The sequence below is a fragment of the Solea senegalensis genome, linkage group LG14, assembly GCF_019176455.1.
Source record: "Solea senegalensis isolate Sse05_10M linkage group LG14, IFAPA_SoseM_1, whole genome shotgun sequence".
Taxonomy (NCBI): domain Eukaryota; kingdom Metazoa; phylum Chordata; class Actinopteri; order Pleuronectiformes; family Soleidae; genus Solea; species Solea senegalensis.
The window spans coordinates 7423864-7450203 of NC_058034.1; the positions used below are offsets into that span (position 1 = coordinate 7423864).

Below are 26340 nucleotides of genomic sequence, written 5' to 3' on the forward strand. Positions count from 1 at the left end.
CAATATGAAAACCCTCCGTGATTTTCAGCCTAAACAAAGTGTTATACCTAACAACATATATATATATATATCTACTTATGTATATATATATATATCTATATCTACTTATGTATGTATGTATATATATATATATATATATATATATATATATATATATATACACACACACACTAACCTTAACCTATGCACTTTACCAGTTCCTCAGTGTCTTTGTCAAAGGTCTCCATGAGGGTTACTGGCGCTGACAAGGTCAGTGTTTATGCCAGAAAAGGTCATTGAGAGGTAGCAATAACAAGTACGTACTCACACACACACACACACACACACACACACACACACACACACACTTAGTCTATACAAATACACATATACAAATGTGCAGCAAACACACTTGTGCAACCGGTGATTGACTGCAGGGCCTCCTAATGTTTTTATTGCCAAATGTAACACAGCTACATCCTCCCTCCACATGCAGCCAAACATCCTCTCAGGAATTCTCTGGCAGCCTCTCTGGAAGTGACGACGGTTCTAAGCTCATGGCACAGCAACAATCAGGTCTGCAGTGTGAAGCCTATCCACCTATTAATCACAGAGCCCGTAGATGTGATGTGGGGGGGTTTCTCACCTACCAGCCCTATCTTAGGCCACCATACAGTGCTATTATTACTGTACCACTTGATGGGAACACATGTATGTAGATTTAAAATAACATTTCCAGGAAAGAACTGCTTCTACAGATAGAAAAGTATTTAGTGTGACCTACCCTTACACCTGAACAATAGCACAATAATGTTACTAATGTTATTAGTAACAAAAGGTATGCAAGAAAATATCTAATGTGAAAAAGGTCAATTATGCCAGATTTATTCAAGACATGCTTGAGTATGACATCCTCATGTTGTATGACTTTAACTGATTTAAAGTCTGCTATTGTATGAGACCAATTTCCAATCACATCATTACAATCCAAATGTCAATGATCACAGAACATGACAGACTGTATGTCTGTCATGAATGATGTTTGCACTGTACTGTACATCTCTATTTTCCTCATGCCATTAATGGCTTAATCATGTTCTTTCGTTCTTTCTTTTTTTTGAATGTCCAATTATAATGAAGATATTCTATCTGGAGACATCACTTTATCTCTTTTTTCCACAATTTCTCCTTCCCACCCTTTTAGATTAAAATCCCACACAAAAAAGGACACACTCACTATAAAATGCTATCATATTTAGCACATGCCAACATTTCGACACAGAAACTCTCATTGAACGCAGACACAAAATGACAAAAGGTCAACAATGATGGTGATGATGATGATAAAGTAAAAGCCACTTGGTTTTTGTTGTTTGGCACTTTTGGGCTCAGCAGGCCGAAGAGTGCATTGAGGAGATGGGAGGTCGTTCAAAGCTATTTATAGTGTGGTGGAAGATGAAGTTACCTGTGTGTACAGGCACTGAGGGCTGCTCAGTTTCCTGGTTTGCTGTTGGTTGTCTGTCCTCTACCATGGTCTCCACTGGAAAGACAGACACACAAGTTTAATGACAAACAAGCGTTATCCACCCCACTTAGTTTGCATTAAAATCCTCAGTGGTTTTTAATTTTTTCTTTTTCAAAATGGGGGAAGTGGTGGCAGGATTGCCCCACCCCCCCTTAACTGTACACAAACAAACAAGGCAGACGTATGATTCTTTTGATGATCTACACAGCATGGCACAAACTGAGGTCTTTAACTACCAAAGTTTTGTCTATGTCTTTTCCCAATCTGCTCCACAACATGAAGGCTCCTTTGTTGTTGGGCTGTGCGTCGGAAAGGAATGTGACAAGGATTTCAAAGGGCTGGACAAAAGCACTCTGTCATTTGGACAGAGCCCTGTAATACAGCAGGGAGCAGGAGAGGGTGGAGGGGATGGTGGGTTAGGGAGGGCTGGGAGGGGAGGGAGGTGCGACGGGCAGAAAAGTCCTCCAGTAATGATCGCAACACCTGAACAGCTGTTTCCACAGCTCAGATCGTGGCACACACGGAGGAGCATAGACATGGACACACATTTTTTAGATGCATGCGCAAGGGACGCAGAGAATCACACAGTGGCACAGATAGTAAAGCAAGGAAAATACACAAGGTCACGAGAGCTGTGTGAGAATGTACACACACTTGTTTCTTTCCAAAAAAATAAAAAGGCAAAAAAGAAAATAATCGACAATGAAATATATTGTGATAAGTGTGAGTACAGTGCCTTGCAAAAATAATTACGCTGGAACATTAGTGGAATGAAAACACAAACCATTAGCACTGAGATTGTGCTAATGGCTAAGGAGACGTGGAACATCAAAGAGATTCATCTCTTTCATCCAAGTCGAGCTGTGTCGGCGTGATAATCAGACTAACTCATTCGATGCTCATGTTCTGCTCTTCCATAAACAATCAGTTGTGTGAGATGTGCTAGGGTCAGTTAAATGTATGTTTACGCACACGTTTTCCCCTTGTACAGGGGTTACTGTGGAGTTTTTACTCCAGAGTTACTGAGGCTGTCACTTGCTGTACAGAATGTAAAGCCCTTCAAGGCAAATTGTGTTTGCGATGCTATATAAATTAAATTGACTTGACTTGACGGCGATGTTCCATTACATTCAGAAAAAGCAATTCCTTTTCCAGTCTTAGTCACATTATGTAAACATTTGTACTTACAGATAGTTTTAATGCAGGAAGAAAACACCACTTCCTGCTTGACCACCAAGCATGGTCCCATATTTGATAATATGTGAGATTCATTCTTCAGTCGCTAACCACACTTTGGCCCTGTGATGGACTGGCTACGTTATCCAGGGTGTGACCCCGCCTTTCACACTATGTCAGCTGAGATTGTCCCCCCCAAGATGAGTGAGTGAGAGTGAGCATTCTAACCAGGCTACAGTGGTGTAAGCAGCTGGGTGAGTGAATTATTGAGCCTGACCGAAGAAAGACAGCAGTTCAGATGACGTGAGGTAACGTGTGATGCTTGAGCTCTTACCGTGTGGACACTGGGACATTGGAACCTGCTTAATGCGAGTCCCATTTCGACAGGCAAACACCTCCATTTGACACTGGTTCTGGTAGAGCTGCCCATCTGATCCGCACACTGGCTCCCCATCGTAACCGCAGTCTCTGTAGCAAGTGCAACGCTCAAACTGCTCCTCTTCCAGGCAGCCGAACACATTGTTGCACTGGTTTGCTTGCACAAAACCTAGAAGGCGCAGAAATATAGAAGTGATTGAAGGAAATCGCGGTGCCTTTGCATCATCAATGGATCAAAAGATGAAGTGCCACCTGTCCACTGGCTGGTTGAACTCTCCACCTCATTGCAGGTAGGCCCATCACAAAGCTCCCGTGCTAGCGGACTGCTCTCGCTCACGTTGTAGAAGCGGGTCGCCTCGAAGGCTGCATGACAAACAGTAACCCACAACAGCCCATTCACACATCCACACATACACGCAAAACATTGGTGATGCTCAGCATGACTAGGTCATGAACTTACAGATAAAATGGAACAGATATACGTGAAAAAGAAGCCCCATCATAAATCATGACGAGGCAGACGTTCTTTCTTGCTTTGTAACTTTTTAAAGAGCTGTACTTTAAATATTCATCAAGGGCACACCTGGTTCGTAGTAGTCGTAGATCTTGACCGGAACAGGCGCCGTCTTGCCTACAATGTATTCCCTGATTGCTTGAAAGGCCACACACGTCACACACTGGCTGGGAATCTAAGAAGTAATAGCAGCGACAGATGAAAAATGCTTCCAAAAGAAATCCAGAAACACACAGATATAAGGAAATATTCAAATATGGACATTCATATCAGCAATGAGGATTTAACACCCACTTCATCAAAGTAGAACAAGACTTTTCTCCCATTCAGCTCGTATCTCTTCAGACCCACTCTCTTATCCATCAGCAGCTATTAAAGGAAGACACAAGTAAACAAAGTTCAGGTTGTAGAAAAACACACACACACAAACAGAACTGGACTGAACCAAATCCACTCTGAAGAGTCATTCTTTGTCTTTGAAGGTGCTGTTGAATAGAATACTGTAGGTGTGATTCAGTTCCCTCGTGAATCATTATATTTGTAAGTACTTTGGAATACTCCACTCACAACAGTCTTTTTAGCTTTAGAGCTAAAACAACATCTTCATTTAAATGCGGATGTTTGCATTTCATAGCCTTCTATCATTGATATTAATGAGACGGACATAAACATGTAAACATTAGTACAATTACATAAAAACTGACTCACACTGTACATACTATGACCATGTTGTATATATCCTGGTTGCGAACATCTGTTTCAGTTTTTACTGTCTTAATATTTGATATATTTCTTTACCTTTTGTTTAATATTACTAACATACCTTTTTATCATCTGTGCTCCATCATGGGACCAACACATCTTATCTTATCTGAACACAATTCAACAGTACCAACAAATGCAGTTTCCATAACATACAAGCAAAACCTCTCAAAAACAGAACAATACACAGTACGTACTGTAGACCTGTTGTATTAGACTGCATTGGTTTTATCAGGCACACATAATAAAATACATAAGTACTAGCCACAGACATGGACATTAACACTAATCAGCACCACAGTGAACTGGACAGCTCCACATCCTAGTAATCAGTTTTTACAATCCCAGGATGAAATATAAATGAGTTACTATAAAACAAAACCACTGGACATCCCTAATGTCTCTTAATAGCCTCATAAGCCATTTGAACGCACCAAAGAGAATCCCATTTTGCAGAATCTCCGTGGTCATAAATTATTTAACTGGTGTACTTCCCCGTCGTCTACGTGTATAGTTCATGACTTCATACACTACGTTGTACAGGCTCTCACCACTGGCTGTCAGAATCCACATGGTCAACATTTGAAGGTGCTCTGTGAGCCACAACTGGAATGCAAACCATATGCGATCTACAATGTTATGACAGTGGGGACGAAAAGGTACAGGTCATCAATCATCAATCATCCATGTGGCTGAACTCATTATCACCAAGGGATAATAACTGTTCTGTGTTCAGGCCTGATTAGATTTTCATACTTATTTGCTGGTATTTATTTTTAACCTTGTGCTCAAATGCCACAGACATGCATGATCTTTTTTTTTTTTAACAAACATCAATGTATGAATGAGTAATGAGGAAGCTGTTTACTGCACATTTGAATGTGTACATAGACAGCCAGCAGCGTTAATTGCCCCTACAGGGGGGGTTTTCATACTGTCAAAGGTGGCAGCCTTTGGACAGCAGGGGTTTATGAGGTGCTCAGCCTGAGCTGGCGCCACCGAGACACTTACACACACACAGACGCAGACTCACACAGACACACACTATACTCTCTGTTTACACAAGTATTGTTTGTCAATCTTGTAATTAAAAAATGGCAATGAACTCCCCCAGCGCCAGTGTTCTACTCACAGTGTTCCCTGAGTCATTAAAGCTCATTATATACGGCGGTAGGAAGCCATGGCTGTGCTAGCTCCCAGTCTGTCATCGACCTAATCATTCATGACTACAGCATCCATGAAAGCAACTAGACATGACTGTAGTGGCCAAGCTTGCCACCATAAATTGAGGAATGTAAGTGGCAGTCGGGCAGGCAGCAGTAAAACTCCAAGGGAGGCCAGCAGGACTGTAAACTGAGCTTGTTAGCCAGTGCAGCTCAGGTCAGCCTCAGCGGACATGCTCACAGCGGTATATGTATGCATGTCAGTGAGTGTGTGTTTAACATCTCCCCAGGTAGCCAGAGAGGTAGCTCTTGTAGTGTTAGAAGCCTGCCAACTAAAGGCCCCATAACTGTGTAGTAATGAGGGACAAGCCTCTGATGGGTGACTGTGGAGCCGACCCGGATCTAGCCCTTAAAATGGCTTTTGCTTTCTCGTCATCAGTGCGGTCACTTCTACATTCACTCATACATTCCATCATTGTTTCTCTTTCTATTCAGTCCTGTGTTTAATACAATATGTCAATCAATTTCCACTGTCTTCTGTAAATGCTTTCTCTAGGCGAGTGTCCTATGAGGCCCGGTGAGGTGAGTGTGTTTAGTCTTGTGGGCCCATAAAGAGGACCGATGACCTTTGACCCTGAGACACCGGAGCTCATGGTCATGACCATGAACCTTTTGAACACATGGACACATGAAAATAATATGTAGAAAACACATCACTGGACAACAATGAAGATAATGTCATGCAATGCCTCAAATCCTTTTTTGTCCCTATACATTTTTTTGTATGTATAGTTCGGTTAGGATAGGCCCAGGAAGTAAAATAAAAAAAACAACAACATAATACCACATTTATTTTTATATGGCGACACTGGTCAAAGCACCTTCCACTGTATTTTACATACAACTGAATTACTCTCAAAATAATGCTTGGTGCATACAAACATACAACAACAATAGTTGGTGTCTGTGGATCTGTGTGTTTTAATTGTGTTGCAGATTTATACAACTTTGGAAAAGTGTGCACTTGCATGGTCATGTGATTACCTACCCTCTCTAGACTTTCCACATCTGCTCGAAAACCAGAAATCATGGGCACTTCTATGACGGCCATGTTGGACGAGCCTGAATGGAGCCACCTAGTAAGAGAGTCAGAATTTGGATGTTGATAAAAGATGTAAACTGAAGCGTTGTACACACAGAGTCACTTCTAAATGTGTGTTCTTGTTTCCATACCTAGCACAAACTTCTAGGGAGATGTGAAAGTCCATTTTGTCCTGGTGTGCTGCTGGGTCATCATCATCGATGGGCGCTCGGCGCTTCCGGTTGAGCTCAGAGCGATTGTCTGCACGGCTCCGGGAGCGCGGGGAAGAATGACGGGAATATGAGGAGACAGAGGGAGGCTGCAGGTGTCGCTCCTGAACAGGTTCTTTCAGGTCCACTTTGAGCTGGAATGCTGGCTTGGATACTGGGTCAGGTACATTGTAAGACACATCAATCTGCAGACACACAGTGAGTGTAGTATTTAACAACATCATCCATGAAATCGAGACTTAAAAATGCAGCAGCTTGACTTGATTAAAAGAAAAGGCATCATTCATTGGTTTCCACATGTTACAGACTTATGTCTAATGCTTCCACACTGGCATTGTAGCAGGTACCAGGTTTATGAGATTCTTTTCAGGGTTTTGGATACAGAACAATGTGGTTCCTTTTAACCATAAATCAAGTCATACTTTTTCTGCGACGCTCCCGTCTTTTTACAGAAGATTATATAATGATGTTGTTTTTCTATCACTATCACACTGTGCAATCAGTTTTATCACCATCATTTTTTATATTGCAACTAAAAAAGTGTATATACTTGGCCTGTTTTTAAAGTATTCATTAAAATGTGAATTATCAATAATCTGCTTTAAAGGTTATTTGTAGGTGTGTTATTTTGTACTGCTTTGTGGCTTTACTATAAAAATACACTAATCTGACACAATATTAAAACCCGTTACCTTTTGTAATGTTGTGGCTAATCAGTGTATATATACGGTATACAGTACATACGCTGTTTGGCATCAAAGATTGGCAACAAAAACTACTTTAAGTTCAAATATTTAGGGCCTCCGGGCCTTGAAAAGGTTAGTAAAGTGGTGAAAAAAGGACTTAGGTAGCACTTTACTTTAAACTACAAATCATATTCACTGGACACAAGACATGCATTCAGCAGACTACTACAGCCCGAGGACAACTCACTCCTTTGATGCCCTTTTTAATTTCACAGAAGATTATTACTGCCAGAGCTGTGCAAATTGTGAATAAATCAGCCAGTGTGATTTGAGACTGTTGCAAAGCAACTAGATAATGACCCCGAGGCACAGGACATATACTTATCACTTATAGTGTGTCTACAAACACATACACAGGCAGATCTCTTTGATAGCACCGCTCTTGTATTTTAATTAGAGCCCAGGTGCTGCTGCCCCGAGGGGCTGTCAAAGAGGGGTGTTGATGCAGAAAGGAGCGTGTGTTGAGAGAAAGTAGAGAGGGAGACAGGTGTGGGAGAAGAAAGTGTGCGTTTGTGTGTGAGAAACGTGCTGAGGAGCAGTTTGAAGACATGTTAGACACTGCACAGTCGGATACAACATCCACTGCCTCTGACACATTCAGAATTGATCATGCCTATTTGTGTTTGTTTTTAAAATAGAACATCCTACAAAAAAAGGAACATTATCTCAGTTGTTTGTGAATCCTGTCCAGGGGAGTAATTAATGAGCGACAAAAACTTACTGTCCCCTGCTGGGAGATTGTTGCCGTGAGTATTACAGTTACTTTTGGGCAACGTTCAAGCCTGACAATGTGTCTGTTTACAATACCTGCATGAGACAGCAGCCTTCTCCTTTAGCGCTCACAAAAAGGCCAGTGGGGATACTGGGGATCTGATAAAAAAGAAGAAAGAAAGAAGAAACAAAGAGAGTTACAGGGGGCAGGGAGAGTTGAGTGAATCAATTATCAAGTGAATGAATGCTGGAGGCTGCTGCACCACCACGAGAGGGTCTGTAGTAACTAAGCAGCAGGGCTTAATTGCCCCCAATTAAACTGACATCACACCACTCAGTGGAGAAACATGCCAGGCAGAGAGAACATTCACCTACACACTGACAACACACACACACACACACACACACTGCTCCACAGGTTTGTAATATGTGGGCATATGGGCCCATAAAGTGCAGCCATTAAAACAGATCAACAGTCTGGTTGGATTTGGCAGGGTAAACCGGTTCTGGATAGAAAATGAAGCTTATGCAGCATACATGGAAACACAGACATGAATGTTCAGTGTTAGTAGTAGCTCATCAATCACGGTAATCAACATCACTGAATTGCATTTCAGTGTCGCTCACAGTTACAGTGAAGTTGACAGTGCTGATAATGTGCTGAGAGGAACTCTCTAAAATACATCATGGACCAGGATTTCTACTGTTCACTGCTTCTGCTGATGTGATTACCTTAGCACTCTGAAGGAGTTTCTTGTTGTCTCTGTGAAGTTCAAAGGTTTCTTGGAAGTCAAGGTTGGTGGAGGCCAGCGAGATCGTGAGGTTGACCCCTCCCACATAGGACAGGATGGCATATTCGGACAGAGACTGCAGAGCCACACATGTGTCCTGGCACAATGGGGTTTAGAGTAAAGTCACCAACGTCAAAGTGCTTTAATAGAGTAGTTATCCAGTCAAGAACAGATACCGTATGTAGAATGTGATCATCTCAAATCACAACTGCTGAATGTGAGTGTGGGGTTCCTCAGGGTTGCGTATTGGGACCATTGATGTTTATACTGTTATACCATTTGCTATGGGGATCATTTGGAGCAACTCAGAATTGGAAAAACTAAAGACATGGTTTGATTTACATTACATTACACATTACATTAAGCAAATGATGCACATGCAGGGAACTGACAATAAACCATAAATAAAAAGAAAGACAGAATGAAACTGAATTCCTTGGAGAAGTAATCAAAACGTTTGAAGTATGAAAGAGAAAAAGCCAGGGTAGGACTAGAAAAGTTTCTTACTTCTTCCTACTTCCATTTTGAACACTTTTTTATTTAAAGGACCTTTGCTGTTATTTCTATTTTGTTAATTTGATTGTTTGAATAAACAAATAAACAAACTAAGGGAGCTGAAGCCAGAAAAAAACAGGGCTACCTGTGTGGAGGAGAAGCCGCCCAGGGCATTCCTTTGTTGGGAAAGCCATTTGACTACAGGCAAGGCAGAGGCCACATCCCCCAAGAGGGTGTAGGTCAGAAGACCGTAGGCTGTCATCTCCACCTCTGCTGACACCACTGGGGAAGAAGAATACCTGATTATATCTGATTTAAAAGATTATTTTGTACTCCGGATTTTGAAAAAGGTAATGTAGAGTGTACCTGACTGAGAGAGGCCGTCACTGAAGCCCATGAAAGTGTCCTCATCTGTCATTGTGCTGCCCGTCAGACTCCAGTGGGTGAGTCCATCTACAGACAAAGTGAGATAAAGACACATAATTCTCCAAGAGGAAACTCCTGTATCATATGACTCATTTTTATCATTTTCCTAGTTGTCTAATCTTTCAGCTATTACGCAACCAGGCCCCATGCCTTCATTGTACTTGGCAAACAAAATTATTGTGATCAGCTAATAACATTTTTTTACATTTCCCTCAGGTCAGTCAATTCTGCAAAAACTTGCAGGAAGAAGAGGATAAGGAAATGGCTGGAGGAAATCAACGGTGAGATAAGGGGAAAAAGGGAAATGGAGGAGTGGATTGAACTACCGTTGAGGACTAAAGCAGTTATTTTCACTATTGTTTCGGCTGTATGTCATTTCTCTGGGACCGAGTCAAATGAAAAAGCCATATATCTCTACATCTCAGTTTATTCTCGCAGTGTTTTCTTTTCATAGTGCATCAATCTTCTTGTTCCAGGCCATGTTCATTCAACATCTGGTCTTTGCTTGTACCTGTCCATACATCTGTGGTCCAGTACTTAAGCGCTAAACGAATGAGCCTCCGGTGTCTTGTTTATCATGTTGTTCACAGTGATGAATGTGGCAGTACCTTGAGTGATGGCCATGTGGTTGAGGCGGCGCAAGGCCAGCGGGGCGTAAGGGCTGCGCAGCAGAGCCAAGGCATATGCTGACAGGGCGGTGGTGTAAGGATCATCGGCAGAGTAGGTGTTGCTCTCCAGAAAATTCTTGGCTTTGGCCACTGCCACCTTCTCTTCCTGGATCAGATGGAACAGCATGTAAAACAAACACAGATGGATATGTGTGAGCAGTAACGATGGACTTTAGACTTTGCAAAAGAGAATTTTCTGTTTTTTTTTTAGAATTTGTTCTCTCACTTTCTTTATAGCCACAATATGGACATAGTCGACCAATTTTATTTAAACTTATTTCTGCTAGTCTATTTATCATTCACAACAGTGGAGTGTTTTGAGCAAATTCTTCTTTAGTTGTGAGTAGTGAAATGTCATGATAAAATGATTAAAGTTAATTCAATATTTATACAAACACACATTTGCTGCTAGAGAGTTTAGGTGAATATTTAAAATAATCAAAAAGTCAAAACAATCTTCAAAAAAACTTTTGTAATTCATAGTTTGTGAAGTTTTCGGCATTATAACGGTCCAAAAATAATGATAATAATTTGCAAGACCTACAATTTATGGTACACTGTATCCACTACAGATATACACATCCTTTTATTTATTTTTAAATACAAATATACATGTGCGCATGCACACACAGTTGTCATCATCATGTCTATTCATCAACCATTCATTTTGGCCATTAAAAAGTTGAGGTTTGACTTTCATTTCATGCAGATGTGACCTTCCCTTTCATCCATGAGATGATAGGTCTCCACAGCCACTCGCTGTAATTGCAGCAGTCATCTATTAATTAAATGAAATTAGATGGAGGGTCGGTTTTGATGTGACAGACACCTTTTCCGTTTTTCTCGGTTGTTAAGGGACAGATTCTCTAGAGAAGATCAATAACAGTGGAAACTATGAGAGACAGATGGAAGGAGGGGGGAAGCAAGAGGCAGGAAATGCTAAATAGTAAACTGTTAGGACAAATTTAGAGCAAAGACGAAAACAGTCAGATGTCTTGCAGCTTTTATGTCGCACGCATTTCCAGAGACTCCTCCTCTTATATCTTTTAGTAACTGAAGCTGTACCTTTGGTTAAAGTGAATAACAGTAGAAAAATAAAAAAATAAAAAAATAAATGGAAAAGGTGGAGAGGATAAAGCGAGGAATGCAAACTCAGTTGAGTCAAAACATGATTAAATATTAGATTAGCAGAACTGGAGCTAAACAAATATAAGTAGGCAGACTGCCAACCCATCCATCTTCATCAGGAATGCAGTGATACGTTCACACATGACCGAGGTTGGTAGGATGTGCTACAGGAGTAAGAGCAGTGCGGGGTCGGATACTGTTTGCTGCTCTCAACTCAAAGACTCTCCTTTAAACCCACTGTAATATCCAGTGTTTTCACTGGGTATAAAATCACGCTGTTAGATCGATCAAACCTGGAGAGATAAAACACTGCAGCATGTACTTACCTCTGTGGTTATCCCCGTCTCCAACAGAGCTGCTACCACATAAGCTGTAAGTGAGATCTTCCCATGGATCCCTCCCTGTGGACAAAAGCATACATTGACTTTCACATCAAAGATCTCACATGACAAGCTCTCCATCCTTAAATCATGGAGATTTAAAGGCATCTTAGGGAGTTTGAAATCTCTAGTAATTCTTGACCCAAGTGTATATATTCAGTTGTAAAATGTTTGACGGCTTAGGCTATCACCTGACAAGCAAATATTTACTATTACAGTAATTATACAGAGGGGCTGTACACACACCAGCCACTATATTAGATATCAAACGAAGTAGCATCCATTACTATCTTCTGCTTCTGTAGCTTCAGAGATCTTCTGCATACCTTGGTTAAAAAACACTTTTTTAAGTAACTATTGTCTTACGGCCTCATCTCAGAACTGCTGCTCACTGGATATTTTCTCTGTTTTGGGTCATTCTTTGTGAACCCTAGATATGGCTGTGTGTGAACATCACAGTGCAGTAAAGGTCGCTGTTCATTTGTGCTTGTGCAGAATATGAATGGTATGAAACCTGTAGGGGAGAGACTGTCACCTGATGTGTGCCAGTGAGTCTGTGTCCAATAGAAAAGTTCTAATGCACACATACAGCCACATATTTCTAACATATGTATATATACTATGTAAGGGAAAACTCTCCATTTGACTTTAAAGGGACTTTAAGGGGTGTCATAATTAGCCCCCTCCACAGAAATCAGACTAGTCCCTCCTTGTCCCGTTAAAGTCATTTTAATCACACATCTTTTACCCATTCTGAAGCTCAGTTTGAACGTAAACAGGTCATCTTGACCATGCATGGATGCCTAAATGCTCTGAGGTGCTGCCATGTGACTGGTGTATTACACATTTGCATTAACAAGGAGCTGAACAGTATCTATAACACTAGTGTATAAAGAATTGTCCAGCCACAAACCACCCTCTGTTTTTGCCTCACGCTTCATGAGACACAGGTCCTACCTGCAGGTCTTTGTTGAGGATACGTCCCATGGCAGGGAAGGAGCCATCCTCCCGTTGATGTTTGATGAGCCAGGACTTGGCTTCCCGAAGCTCCTCAGGGTCAATGAAGATGAAACCCCGAGATTGAGCAAAGGACTTCAGCACAAACGCTGTCAACCTAGAGGAAGGAGAGATGGAGATGGAGGGGTGAGGCCGATGAAGACAGGTGAGGATAAAGTAAAAGAGATAAGAGGGTCAAAGTAGTAGTTGAAGAGGATTCTTCAAAACATGTGCGGACACATTCCAAAAAAAATACTTAACTATCAAGACTGAAGGGGATCACTTTTTCAACACATTGAGTTTTTCAAGGGGTTGCACACCTTCTATCTGTCAGCAGACTGGTGGGGGGGATGACAATGAGGTCTTGATGGAGGGGTGTTTTTGTCAAGAGGTCTGTAAGTATAGACCGATCAGATGAAACAGAAAAAAGAAAGGAAGCAAGGAGGGGGAAAAGATGGGTGCGGCAGGGTTTGATCATTGCTACAGGATGCGCCAGCTGTGCTCTTGAGAATGTGAAATCTCACACAGGCTGATCAAGTATGTTTCTGCATGTGCATCAGAGATTCCCCAAAGGCCTTCGGCAACTTACACAAACACGGATCCCAGGAACAAAGATCGTGAATCTAACTGGCCTGGGAGGGCGACTGGAAGTTTATGAGCCTTGATTTTAGTGGGCCACGGTGGACAAGGACAAGTAGAATCACTGAGAAAGACCAAGGCCAGCCCTAAGAGACACGGCTGAGCTAATAAACACACACACACACACACACACACTCTTCCATAAACAACAGACCTCCTGGTAGTGGTCAAGACTCCTCTGTGACACCAACACATTCTGATACATCACCCGTGCTTGCAATGTACAATGACAACACAAGTGGCTTTCCACAAAAAGAAAGTGACAAAAGATGGAAATGCAGAAATAAACAAACAGGTCAGGTTCTGGTTCCCCAACACAGCTCGTATGTGAGAGCACAATCCAAGTGAGAAAGGAGGAAATGAGGAAAATGAGGAAAAGAACTTTGCTCTCATAAGGCAAAACATTAAATCTGTCCAGGCTGAAAGTTGGATGTTATTCCTCCCCAGAGACAATGAATGAAAGTCATTTTTATAATGGTAAGTCATTTGTCACAAGTTTAAATGTCGGGCCCTGGGGAGAGGTACTGGAAATTGTAAATATTATTTAGTTTGTGGAAGGAAGGAAGCAAGGAAGCAAGGAAGCATGGAAGCACTAGACAGACACACTTCCCCCACTCAGCCCTTGGCTATAGTCACCCTTTCCTGACCCCGCCCTTTCCACTTTTTCTTTCTCCTGTTTTCTCACATATTTCTCACTCCCAGAGATCCTCTCTCTGAGCCATCCTTATCCAGCTCACACTTCAAAAGAGTAATACGAAGTCCTTAAACCGGATAACAAATGACAAACTGCTAGAGTTAAGTGTAACATCGTGGATTAAGAGCTACTGCTTGCAACCACACTGGGGAAATTGAATCAAGACACTGTAACAATGACTCTGCACTGAAAGTGATGTTTTTTTAATGTCTTATGCTTTGTGGTGAGCATAGGAACCATTAACCAAACACACCTCTTCACAGACATGAAAAATGGTATCTACAGCCTCTCTGCATACCGCTGAGAAAAGGGAGGTGCCTGGAGAGATATTCTGAATTGTTGGACTTGCATCTCATCCAGGGGAGAGCAGAAATACTTGTTGTCACTTTTTGCTATGAAAAGCTGGAGATAAGCACAGGATAGATGCTCCTCCATGGAGCGTATGACCTAGTCATGCCACTGAAAACCTCTCTACACCTCCACAATGACAAAGACAAAAGAGCAAAGCAAAACAAACAACCAAAAAAAAAAAAAAAACATTGGCATCCTTGTTTTCAACAGGACTGGAAATAGACATTAGTTTGATACAGCAGCAGATATCGGTTGTTTCAATCTCTGGCATTCAGCTAACGCTGTCAGGTACGTCTCTGGGCAGACACAAATGCCATGCCAGCCTCAACATGTAGAGCTGAGGACTGAGGCTTCAGAGGGAATTAAAAAATTATACTGCCCCACTCTCAACGATAACTCTGTAAGGGAGTTTGTTAGGGAGGAGGTTTGAGGTTTAGTTGCGACTTTAGCATTCTCCCTTAATAATGTGAGAGAACAACTTGGGAAATTGTCTTTTAATCATGTTTGTGAGTTTAAAAAGACTGACACAATGGGAGTGTGTGTAAAAATGAGGATATCCAAAGAATGAGTCTGTACTGCAAAACTGAAATTTAGATCTGCAGTCGGACATGCAGATAAGAATTATAGGTTAAGGGTCTTGGAATAAATACATGTATTCACAAATATGTAATTTAAAAACTATAATAAAATGATGTTTCCATTAGTCTTGGCTGTACTGATAAGATAGCCATCAGTTGTCATTCAACTTAAAAAAATAAACTTCCTAACCCACATCATTCCTCATCATTGTTTGCCTGCTTTTGATTACATTAAGTTCTTGTCATCATGTTCAGTTTTCTCAACAGATCCTCTAAACATCCACTCATACATTTTCACAAGCTGGAATACATTAAAAGAACATTACAGGTGTTGCTAAGCAAGCAATTAACGCACGGTTCTCTTTGTGAGCTCTGGAATCAAAGCAAAAGCTGCGTTTGTCTTGGATGCAGACACTTTGCTGACAGATTCATAAAGTGTCTGATGCAGGTTTAGTGAAGGTTCACCTTTCGTGTTTGTGCCCACAACCCACACCCCGGAGGCGCCAAGGAAAACTCCAAACCACTGCTTATTACATCCTCATTTCCTCTCACTGCCATCAGGGGAAGAGTTCAAGGTTTCCATGTCAGTTTAATGTTACCAATTACACCCAGGTAGTGAGTCATTTAAAAGCATGTACCATGTCAGAAAAAGGTGACGAGCCATTTGGTGAAGTGGCTCCAGACAACTTTTAACAGTGTCTCCACTGAGGGCATGGAGAGTTTGTCAGCATGGGCCCACTCAGTGACGGATATGAAGCCTGATTAACTGCGAATAAATCTTAACTGGAACCGTTTACAACAATTATATGTAACCTGCTGATTCACAGTGTTAGCTCAATTAAATATCACAATACCCACCTCAGCTCATAAATGAACCACAGTGACTTGGGGCCTCATAATGCGAGCAGTGGAGCTCAACGCCGAGAGCACTGTTTTCATTTTTATAAATACCCTCAGGGAGTGTAAACATGAAACAGATACTCAAAGGAACAACCCATCAGTTACTCAAACATACCAACAGGAATAGATTCATGTCTGATAAAGAACTTCATTAGTCAGCCTGCAATCTATGTCCCTGTATAAACTGAAGAATGTAGCTACAGCTAAGTGTACTTTGATATGCTATGACTCGTGTAAACCTTAAAAGGTTACCCCGACAATGACTTACCACATACTGCCAGAGGAATCCCTCTCGCCGAAGGCACTGTAGGATCCATCCTGCCGTTTGTAGGTCAGTTGTCTCTGGTAGCCTAGATAAGAATAAAGAATGAGAGCAGTTCCAGCAGGAGGTCTTTAAAATGAATTGTCCAAAGATTTTTTACAAAGCCTCTATGCAGGAAATCCACTTGACCATTTCTTACTCTATCTACAGTGTCTATTTGTCACTTTAAATCTGTCATTGTCACTTTACACCCATTACTTGAGCACAGCACCTTAGTAACTACTAGGGTATATGTATATGTGTATATACATATATATATACATAGATATATATTTATATGTGTGCATATAAGTATATATATATATGTATATGTATATATATACATATATCTTTCTTAATATTTATTTTTTTCTTTATATATATATCTTTATATAGTTTTTTTTTAATACTATTTCTTGTTTACTTTTAGCTGGTATTGTTGAGTGGACAGCAAAGTAAGAATGTCATTGTACAGGGAAACGTGTTTCTTTACTGAATCTCTTGAATCTATTGCTACGGATACTCACAGAAATCAAACTTTAATGTTAAAACAACTCTTCACCCCAGGAGAAGTTGAACTTGCTGTACACATATTTCAGATTGTTGAGCCACACCCTTCAAGTTGTTAATGTGCCATAAGGACTGCGAGGATTGTGTCTGGCTATCAAACATGTTTTTGTGGCGACCGGCAACTTTGTGGCGACCGTCAACTTCACACTCTCCTTTTGTTCCGTAGCTCATGATGGATGTGAACAGAAATACCAAGTGTGCTTGAACATGTCCTTGTCGATGTGGTGCACATGATGAAGCGCTCTGCACACGTCACTGTGATTTTGCATCTACAGCAGAGAATCTGCTCTGTTGACAGGAAAAAGGCCTGAAGGTGAGATATACAGTAGGATATTTCCTCACGTGACTGGGATGCGACATACACTGAGGCACATAACACACCGCGAATAAGAGATACTACAATACTATTACTAATATACACCGAGATACACCAGCTAGACTGCATCAGTTCCATGATATATGCACTGTTGTTGATGCTAGATTGAATTCATAATAAGCAAAGTGCTAGATATGAGAAAAACAAACGTACAGTGCATAAAACATATAAATGGGGAGGGTACAGATGATCTACAGCTAATTTGGATAATAGACACAATTAGCAAATGAAAGCACATTATGTATATTAAATATTAAATATATATCAAAAAGGTTCTAAATTATAGTAAGAATATGAAGTAAGTTATAATTTATATTAAATAAATAAAGCAAATTAATTAAATCAACTTGTCAACTGATCAACTGTGAACCAGAGTTCCTTAATTTTGTCTTATCTTTGCCTTGATTATATATAGTTTATCAAGAAATTAATAAAAACAGATTTATTTTAAAGCAGTGACTGAAGAGGGTGCTTTGAGAAAACACTGCTCTGAGCAACTGAGTTAAAACATCCACCTTTGTGTTCCCGTCCAGGATCCAGAGTATTGAGTGCCAAGCAGGCTAAGACTCTTCTGTCAAGAAGTTCTCCCAACTAAATCTATTGCCCAAGGTAAACTTCACTCCAATATTTTCCAGAAAACCCAGCAGTGGTGTACGACAAGCCAGCAATTAGAAAAACCTTCCTTCCTCCCAACATGAAACTACTTTCTACACAGAGCGAAGCAAGACAGGGTTCTTGTTGACCCCACTCTAATTGACGCTCCCGTTTCCTCTGCTTAAACAGCTGTCTGCAAACTGCAGGTAAGTCAGCAGGGATTTGAGAATCTTTGGATAAACATGTCATCGATTTTCTCACCACTGCTTTGTGAAGGCTCTCCAGAAGGAACCTCTTGTACTAAAGGTGATGTGTCAACTTGGCATCAACATGACGTTTGGATTCCGAATCAAAAAATATTTTCATGCATTAATGATTGGTGTTAACTGTTTCCAAACCACTATAAAAAAAAAAGAACACAGAGTTCCCGAAGAGCTCAAACAATTAAACATGGGATGAGTTTGTAGTTATAGTAAGCTCTTAGGATTCAGCATATAACAAAAAGCAGAGAGCAGTTAGTGTCTCTTTACCTTGCAGCAGATAGTCGGTTGCTTCATTCTCAACCTCGGAGCTGAGCTGCCTGGTCTTCTGTAGGTACTTGAGAACAAAGACATTGGGGGCAAAGTGGATCATGTTCTGCTCCCCACATCCAAATGGCAGCCTCAACAGCTTGTCCAGGTTGTTAAGTGTTGGCCCCATGACGTCCCCTGATACAGATACACAAATTGACATTGTACTGTATTCTAGTTCCAAGGAAATAATAAATCAGTCGATGCACACAGTGGTGATCATACCAATCATATATGCAGTAGCCCTCTCAGATCCAGGCACCATGTTGTGAGGGACGCCCAGCGTAAAAGCCTCATTGTGGTTCTCTTCAGAGTCCTCCTTCCTCCAGATCTTAAATTCTCCAACTGAGCCCCAGCCTGTTGAGAAGCCTATGTGTCGCACCTGGGTGGACAAACTAATGATTATTCAAATTATCTCCAAAGAGAAATAACTGCAATGAGGGTATAAATGCCAAAAAATAGCCAAACCTGTCCAGGGAATTGGCCTGCCCAGTGGAGGATCACTGATTCATTGGAGGGATGTAAACCATGTCCAACCTGGAACAGGTGAAGCAAAGACGCTTAAGGAAAAGGAGACCCCTCCCCAAGAATAATTCAACTGGTGCTGTTTTTGGACATTCTCACACTCTGCCAAGTGTTAGTGACTCCAGTGTGATTCACTCACCTCCCACACAGACACAAACACAAACATGCAAACAGACCGAAAGTTGAGAGCATTTCCTCCCTGGACCTAGAGTTTAACTCCCGTAATCACATTAAATCAAAGACCAGCCAAGCCCCATGGTTCAGTCCCCTTAAAATGCCTTCATCCCAAAGAAAACAAATGAATCCCACTAGACTGTAAAATGCCCTGCTCTTCTGCGGTCTTTTAATTGCTGCCTTTGGTGAACGGTGCAAAGCTCATCCCAGTGGCTGGAGCCAGGGAGCAGCGTGCCAGCCACAGTGGGCCATAAAAGCACCAGACCACAGATCACCAAGTGTCCTCAGTGACATCAGCTCCGTTAAGCATGACCTTACTGAGGCCACGCCAGTAAAAGTGGCCCCCAGTTCTCATAACACAGCTAACCCGTGGCCTGCTGGGTCTTTCATCCTCCTCTTTTCGTGTGAGCGCGTCCACACATGATCTGAGCACAACTCTTGCACCTAATGACACAGGACATTTAATGTACGAGAGAGTGTTCTTCGTTCTTCTGCTCTTCTTTCATGTTACCTGTACAACGCCTCCCCTCCAGCTAATCCAGAAGCTGCGGAACTCGTCCCAGGAGAGGATGCCTGGTGTGGAGGCACTGACCAGGGGCTCGCCCATCTTGCCCAGGCAGATCCATGAGCGGGTGTTTTGCCTTCCCCCGAGTACAATCTCCAGCATCTCTGCACTGTCATGGGGGCTGGCAGACAGAGCAAAGTGGGCATCGTTGTGGGTCTTTACTGCCACCTGGAACTGGTTCATCCTGGCCGGCTTTTTCACATACTGATACTCATACTTGTTGGGGGTGGAGATGTGGATCCTCTCTAACAATGGAAACATCAAGATGTACTCAGGAACTTAAAACTGTACAGCAAAACCCTCTAAGTCGTGCACTGCTGCTGTATAAACACAAATGCTCCCTCAGTCAGGTCTGATAGTATTGCTTGACAGACTTCTGATGAAAAATGCAGAATACTAATAATGTCATATTTTTGTCAGGCGGACTAAACATCAAGATCAACAACGGGAATCCATTGAACAGTGCCGGTGTTCTTAACTTTCCTTGTCTATTTACTTGCACTTTTATATTTCAGTGTTTGTTTTGTAAATGCTATCTCCCTGTTTTTATTAACTATGACGTGTGCTGCCGCTGCCTTTCTTTGCCAGGTCACCCTTGTGATAGAGGTGAATACAAATCAAAAAATAAAATCAACAACATCAGCAGTATACTGGTATCAACATTATACATAAATACAAATATCTAAAACTAACAAAGCAAAAACAAATGTGTCTGCACTGACCATTAGGACAAAAGAAGACACTGTAGGTGTATTCTCTGGGCAGACCTTCTGGCTGCAAGAACGATGAGTAGAGGAGAGAGCGAGAGATCGGAGGAAAGAGAAAGAACGGTTGAATACATCGAGCAGACAGGAGAGGCATAAATGTAATTTAAATCATTTTTAATAACATATCAGCTCTCATACCTCTACCAGGACAGTCCTGCGAACATAATCCAGGCCAACAGGGACCCTTTCGTCCACATCAATGCCCACTTTCCCAGTGTGGAGTCCATCTGAACAGCAGCTGGGTTCACTGTAAGCAATAGCCCGAGCTATCGGACACCACAAAACAGAATCAGCGTTCTCTCTTTCAATTCTGCCACAGACACCAACTGTTTTAGTTGTCTACGTTGACTTCAGATTGTTCCCACAACCCAGTTGCAGGTCCAGTGCTGAAGATTTCAAAACAATATACAGTATCTTGAAATCTACATTTGTAGTTGTTATGTTTCCTCGTGTTGACAATAATTGTTTCTAAGATGCATCGCAATGCAAACATGGACCATTGTGCATTTGATGCAGTGACACCACGTAATCGATTATAATGATATAATAATATTGGCTGTTGATTTTCCAGTAGCTAGAAACTGCAGAAACATCATTTTTCTTTATAGGGATGGAACATTTCAGTTTCATTCGTAAAGAAACTAATATTTAGGTTCACATCTTTCCAACTGCCTATATTGGTTGAAAAAAAGTAGCCATGCGCATTATTGTAAAAAACATTGAGGATGCATTGTGGATCAATGAACTGGCATCATAGTCATGAACAAATCATTTAATCAAACCAAGAGCTCAATGAAGATCTACTACTGGCAAAGTACTAATAGAAGAGTTGGTAGAATAATGTTAACTTATTTATGTTTTTTTTTAGGAAAACACGATCATGTGTTTACAAAGTCACAAGTATCTATTAGACTAATGAGGCCTTGCCTCTACTGTCTTTCATCCCTTTGTCGCTCACTGCTCATAACATACTGTGCATGACACAGGACAACATGTCTGGAAGATGACTCCCAGTTCTCTTGCTGAGGAGCACACTGGAAATGTGGCCATGTGCCAATGGCATTTTCTTTGTGTGTGTGTACTGAGAGGGAAACACGAGGGGCCAAGGGACTAGGAGTGGGGCCATGGGGGGCCCATTGACCGCTAGTGACCTGAAAACTCATCAACATGCCACTGAGTGTCACAGCAAAGCTCCCCCACTGCTGGCCTGCTTTGTTCTCACATGAGCTCTGGAGGGAACTGTTTGCAAATCTGGGTGGGTGACAAGATCACACACAGCTCTGCTCCTTGACCAGCATATCTCTCCTGAGCCAAAGGGTTTGGCTTTTTGTACGGCACCACACTGAGGCGACCGACCGCCTGGTTAAAGTGACATATCCCTTAAGAATTCAAATTATGCAATTGTCATTATCCAGAATGAGCTAAACTGATTATCCTGAATACATATAAGTTATGTGATATAGTTGTATAAAGACAAAGTAGTTCTGTTCTGAATGGTATGCAGAAACCCATGACCAGCTATCCTTCCACATTTAAAATCAAGTATTAAAAAACAAAACGAACAAGAACCTCAAGGTGAAAGTATTATTTGACTCCTCGTTACGGATACCTGTGATGTTTGCAGGCCCCAGCTCAGTGAAAGACAGTACGATGGATGTAGGAGTGGCCTCTCCGGGCGCAACACACTTCTTCCTGGTAAGATGGTGCCGTCCAGGATGGCCCACAAATTTAATGCCCTTTGGAACTGATACTTTAACATGAACCTGCGAGTGAGAGGAGTCACATGTAATCAGTCTACCATGACAGGGCTACAGTGACATAATTTCTGCCACACATACCCCTCCCTCATTTAGCGTGTTACCGTCAAAGCTCTGAAAGCGAGGGAGAATTTATAAAATCGCATTGTGAATTTTCCATGCTGTCTGACTCATGCTGCTTAAGATCCCTGAAGGATTAAGTTCCACTCATGGTCCAATTTTCACAGAGGGCTCAGTAACGCTTTTAACTGTTATTTATCCACATGCCACAGGTTGTAAATAATGGAGAAAAAAAAAAGAAAATCATCATGTGTTACTGGGGTGGACATCAAAAGACAGGATATTCTGGCTCGGGTAATCCCCTAACATGACATAAGGAGAGCACATGCAACAGGCATTTAACAGGCTCATCATGATGCCATCTACGTGGAGTATATGATGGACATGTTTAAGGCCATTATATCGCTGAGAGGGCTCTTCAAAGTGAGTGGTGAATCACACTTCTGGGAAACATCTTCTCGGCTAGAACTATTCATACTTTGTTATCCTACAACAGTCCTCATCTGATCACAAGGGTGCACTACAGTGTGTGTAATAGTGAGTAATATGATATATTTATAAGTAATAGGTAATCACATGTAGAGCACATCCTATGTTTTCAGGCTGCACTACCTGGAAAATGTCTATTTAGGTTTCCATTCGATCTGCATGTCCTGTTGCTATCTATCTAAACATGCTAAGAATGTCTGTCTGTCTGTTAACTGCATAGTTGTTGCTTGACAGGCTTCAAAACTAAGGGCACCAGTGTGTGCAGTGCCGACTTTGATGTTGTTTGCATTAGAAATGCAAGAGATAAAAAAAAGAGTCGATTTTCCCCCCGTCTCACACAGCACACAGATATTCTGTTCATCCCTTTGTTAATCACATATCTCATATGTTTAAAATGACTATGGATTCATCTATTTTGTCAAAAGTATTTTCAAAACCAATTTATAAATGTGGTGTGGAACATCTCACAGCAATTTCGCCACGTGTTTGTGTAGGGGTTTTTTTTTTCCAGGAATGCTGGCCTTGACCCGCACTTCAAAGACATGCAGTCTTTGAAGTGCGGGTCAAGGCCAGATTGGGGACATGTTAATTGGAGAGTCTAAATTGGTGACCGGTTCAGGGCGTATGCGGCCTCTCACCCAAAGTCAGCTGGGATCGCAGCTCCCCCAACAACCCCCGAAGAATGAATGGTATAGACAATGGATGGATTGATCATACAGCCAAACACCCGCCAAGTTTGAACTGATAAGCCACTGGTGAGAAACTTTTAACTCATTTAGGCAACTATGGAGTCTTATCACACATTTGCTATATAACGGAAACAGTTCTCTTCTTGACCTTTTACCCTCTTCATTATCTTACCTCTGAACATATTGGCAGATAGTTGTAGACACTGAGGGGAACTTTGGTCTGCTCCCCCCTGATTAAACTGTACGGCAACGTGAAGTCCACAAAAAAGGGTTTGAAGGTCCGAAGTTCGGCCCTCTTTGCTAGGCCTAGCCCCTTGTGTTCGGACAGGCCAACGGCTTCGGTCACCCATGTGGTGATTGAATCTGGCACGTCCAGTCGAAGCTCGGCTTCCCCTCTTTCAGAGCTGTCAGTGACACATGTTGAAACACAACTTCAGTTGAGAGTTTTTAACCATCTTTTCATGTTTTTCTCCGGCAACAGAAAGGCGCAGACTACAAAGACGTGCTTGATGAAACATGGTAGATTACTTTTATGTCAGTAGCACCTGTGTCAACACCAACACCTGCACCCGTGTAACTACAGCAAACACTCTTAAGTGGATAGGTGTGAGGGGCAGTCAGGTGCTGACCCAGTTTGTTTCTTTGAATGAATGAACTGAGATCACTATTGGCAACACATGTAATGTTGGTCATGGCAAATGGTCACAGAGCATATTAAACTTTTATATTAAAAAACTGCATGTACACCCTTCCTTTTGATCAATGTTGCCCAAAATCTACTTTAATAGACCTTTAAGGGAAATCTGAGCTTCGGACTTCAAAGAAAATTGGGCAGAACTGAAGTCCCATCCAACAGAATCAAGCATATGGAAATCTATGGGCAACTCATTTATATTGGCTATAAATGAATGGAAGGCGCTGTTGAGAAAGTGACAGTCTGTTCCAAGGAGGCAAATTCACACCTAGAGGGAGGGAATTTTGGATGCTGCTTCACATCCGTCCTCTTGCTTGAACATTTACCAGCACCTTTCCTCTCCTCTCTCATTTGTTCTCCAACCAAAAAAATCCGTCACCTTATCTTCAGTCTTCAGCTGCTTTCCCTTTCCATCGCCTACACTTGATATAGCCGGGCTATATGTAGCCACAGGCATGTGTTGCACATACACGCGAGTGAAAAGGTTACATGGAGATTTGAATACCTGATGTTGAGGCAGTGCCACACCCAAGTCTCTGGGAAAAATGTACGCCTCCGCTTCTCTGCTCTGCAACCACGAGACACAAGCTGACATCAATAAAAGGCTTCAGCTGCTCACAATAAAACAACACCATAATTGGACAGTGTATTATTCCGAATTCCATGCAGACATTCATGAGTCACATCATGTGTTTAATGTTCAGGACTTGAAGAAGACATATTTGTGGCACAGAGGAAAGTTGACTGAAAACATGAACTAACAAACAAAAAACATTATATCTTTTACATCTTTTGTCCATTGTTCAACTCGGAGATCTGACTCAACCCAGGCATGACAACAGCTGAAAACTGTACTGCCAGTTTATAATTGTTGGGATCATGAAGTAATTATGAGCTTGGTTTTGAATGCGGTGAATTCAGAAAATGACATGCTCGCATAACTCTGTGTAGTCCAGTAACAGATCTCATTAAGTGTTTATTGATAACTTATCGGAACAGCCAATATGTGAAGATGAGTTAAATGTATAGGTTTGTCGCAAGTTGAAATTATATCAATGATTCAATCACAAAATGAATGTACAGTGTGTTAATTATCTATTAAACAAACTTTTCACAATCCACAACTACGGCAGTTGGAATAAGACAATAATTGGAAGCATGGTGACCCAGAGATGAGTGTGTCTCTACTGTATGGAAAGTTTTTTTTACCTGGTTGTGGGGCGAGAGTGCATGGCAGCCACTAAGGTTGAGCTGTGAGGCTGAAATGCAGGAACGGCCTCGTCTGTGTACATTCCTCCGCTCTGCCGATGGTTCAAACTCACCATATCCGTCATCACAACCAGCCCCGATTCCTGTGTTAAAAAATTAAGAGCCATAAACACGCAGACACACAACAACGATTAGGATCGTTATTTCTTAATCGTTGAAGCGTCCGTTCTTACAGTGAAAGCGAAGCGTGCGTCCTTGGTGATGTCCCAGTGCCATGGAAACACAGAGGAGCGTCTCCGTCTCTTCGATGACAGCCCAGGCCACCAGAAGTGTCCGTCATCTTTAGGTACGCCGAAGGCATCCGAAACGTCAAAATCTGCCAGTTCCCTAAACACCTGAATGAAGGAAACACATTCATGCAAAGACATGAACACAGTCACATACGTATGCTTACCGGCCACTTTATTAAATACACCGGTACAGCTACCTTTTAGTTGTCCACTACATATATATAATCAGCCAATCACGCCACAGTAGCTCAATGCAGTGTGGACATGGTCAAAGTGACCTGCTCAAGTTCAAACCGTGTATCAAAATGGGGAAGAAAGGATGGCGAGGAAATGAAATGATAGGAAGGCAACAGTTACTCACAACAGAAATTCAAATAACAACTCAATACAACTAAATATG

General features: G+C 41.7%; 1 protein-coding gene across 1 annotated transcript in view; it reads right to left on the reverse strand.

Annotated features, from left to right (window-relative positions):
- cpamd8 (C3 and PZP like alpha-2-macroglobulin domain containing 8) overlaps positions 1-26340 on the reverse strand; it is a 39732-nt gene that overhangs the window by 3052 nt on the left and 10340 nt on the right. The window contains exons 17-42 of the mRNA XM_044043902.1: positions 25884-26045; positions 25651-25793; positions 24947-25009; positions 23920-24151; positions 22362-22515; positions 20891-21018; positions 20708-20759; positions 19932-20230; positions 19190-19258; positions 18947-19103; positions 18683-18859; positions 16580-16661; positions 13111-13267; positions 12100-12174; positions 10586-10751; positions 9918-10004; positions 9697-9833; positions 8998-9153; positions 8362-8424; positions 6731-6993; positions 6546-6633; positions 3867-3941; positions 3642-3747; positions 3311-3421; positions 3015-3227; positions 1445-1519 (exon numbers count right to left, since the gene is read on the reverse strand). Of these exons, the coding sequence (XP_043899837.1) occupies positions 1445-1519; positions 3015-3227; positions 3311-3421; positions 3642-3747; positions 3867-3941; positions 6546-6633; positions 6731-6993; positions 8362-8424; positions 8998-9153; positions 9697-9833; positions 9918-10004; positions 10586-10751; positions 12100-12174; positions 13111-13267; positions 16580-16661; positions 18683-18859; positions 18947-19103; positions 19190-19258; positions 19932-20230; positions 20708-20759; positions 20891-21018; positions 22362-22515; positions 23920-24151; positions 24947-25009; positions 25651-25793; positions 25884-26045 (3490 nt within the window). The remainder of the gene's footprint in view (positions 1-1444; positions 1520-3014; positions 3228-3310; positions 3422-3641; positions 3748-3866; positions 3942-6545; positions 6634-6730; positions 6994-8361; positions 8425-8997; positions 9154-9696; positions 9834-9917; positions 10005-10585; positions 10752-12099; positions 12175-13110; positions 13268-16579; positions 16662-18682; positions 18860-18946; positions 19104-19189; positions 19259-19931; positions 20231-20707; positions 20760-20890; positions 21019-22361; positions 22516-23919; positions 24152-24946; positions 25010-25650; positions 25794-25883; positions 26046-26340) is intronic.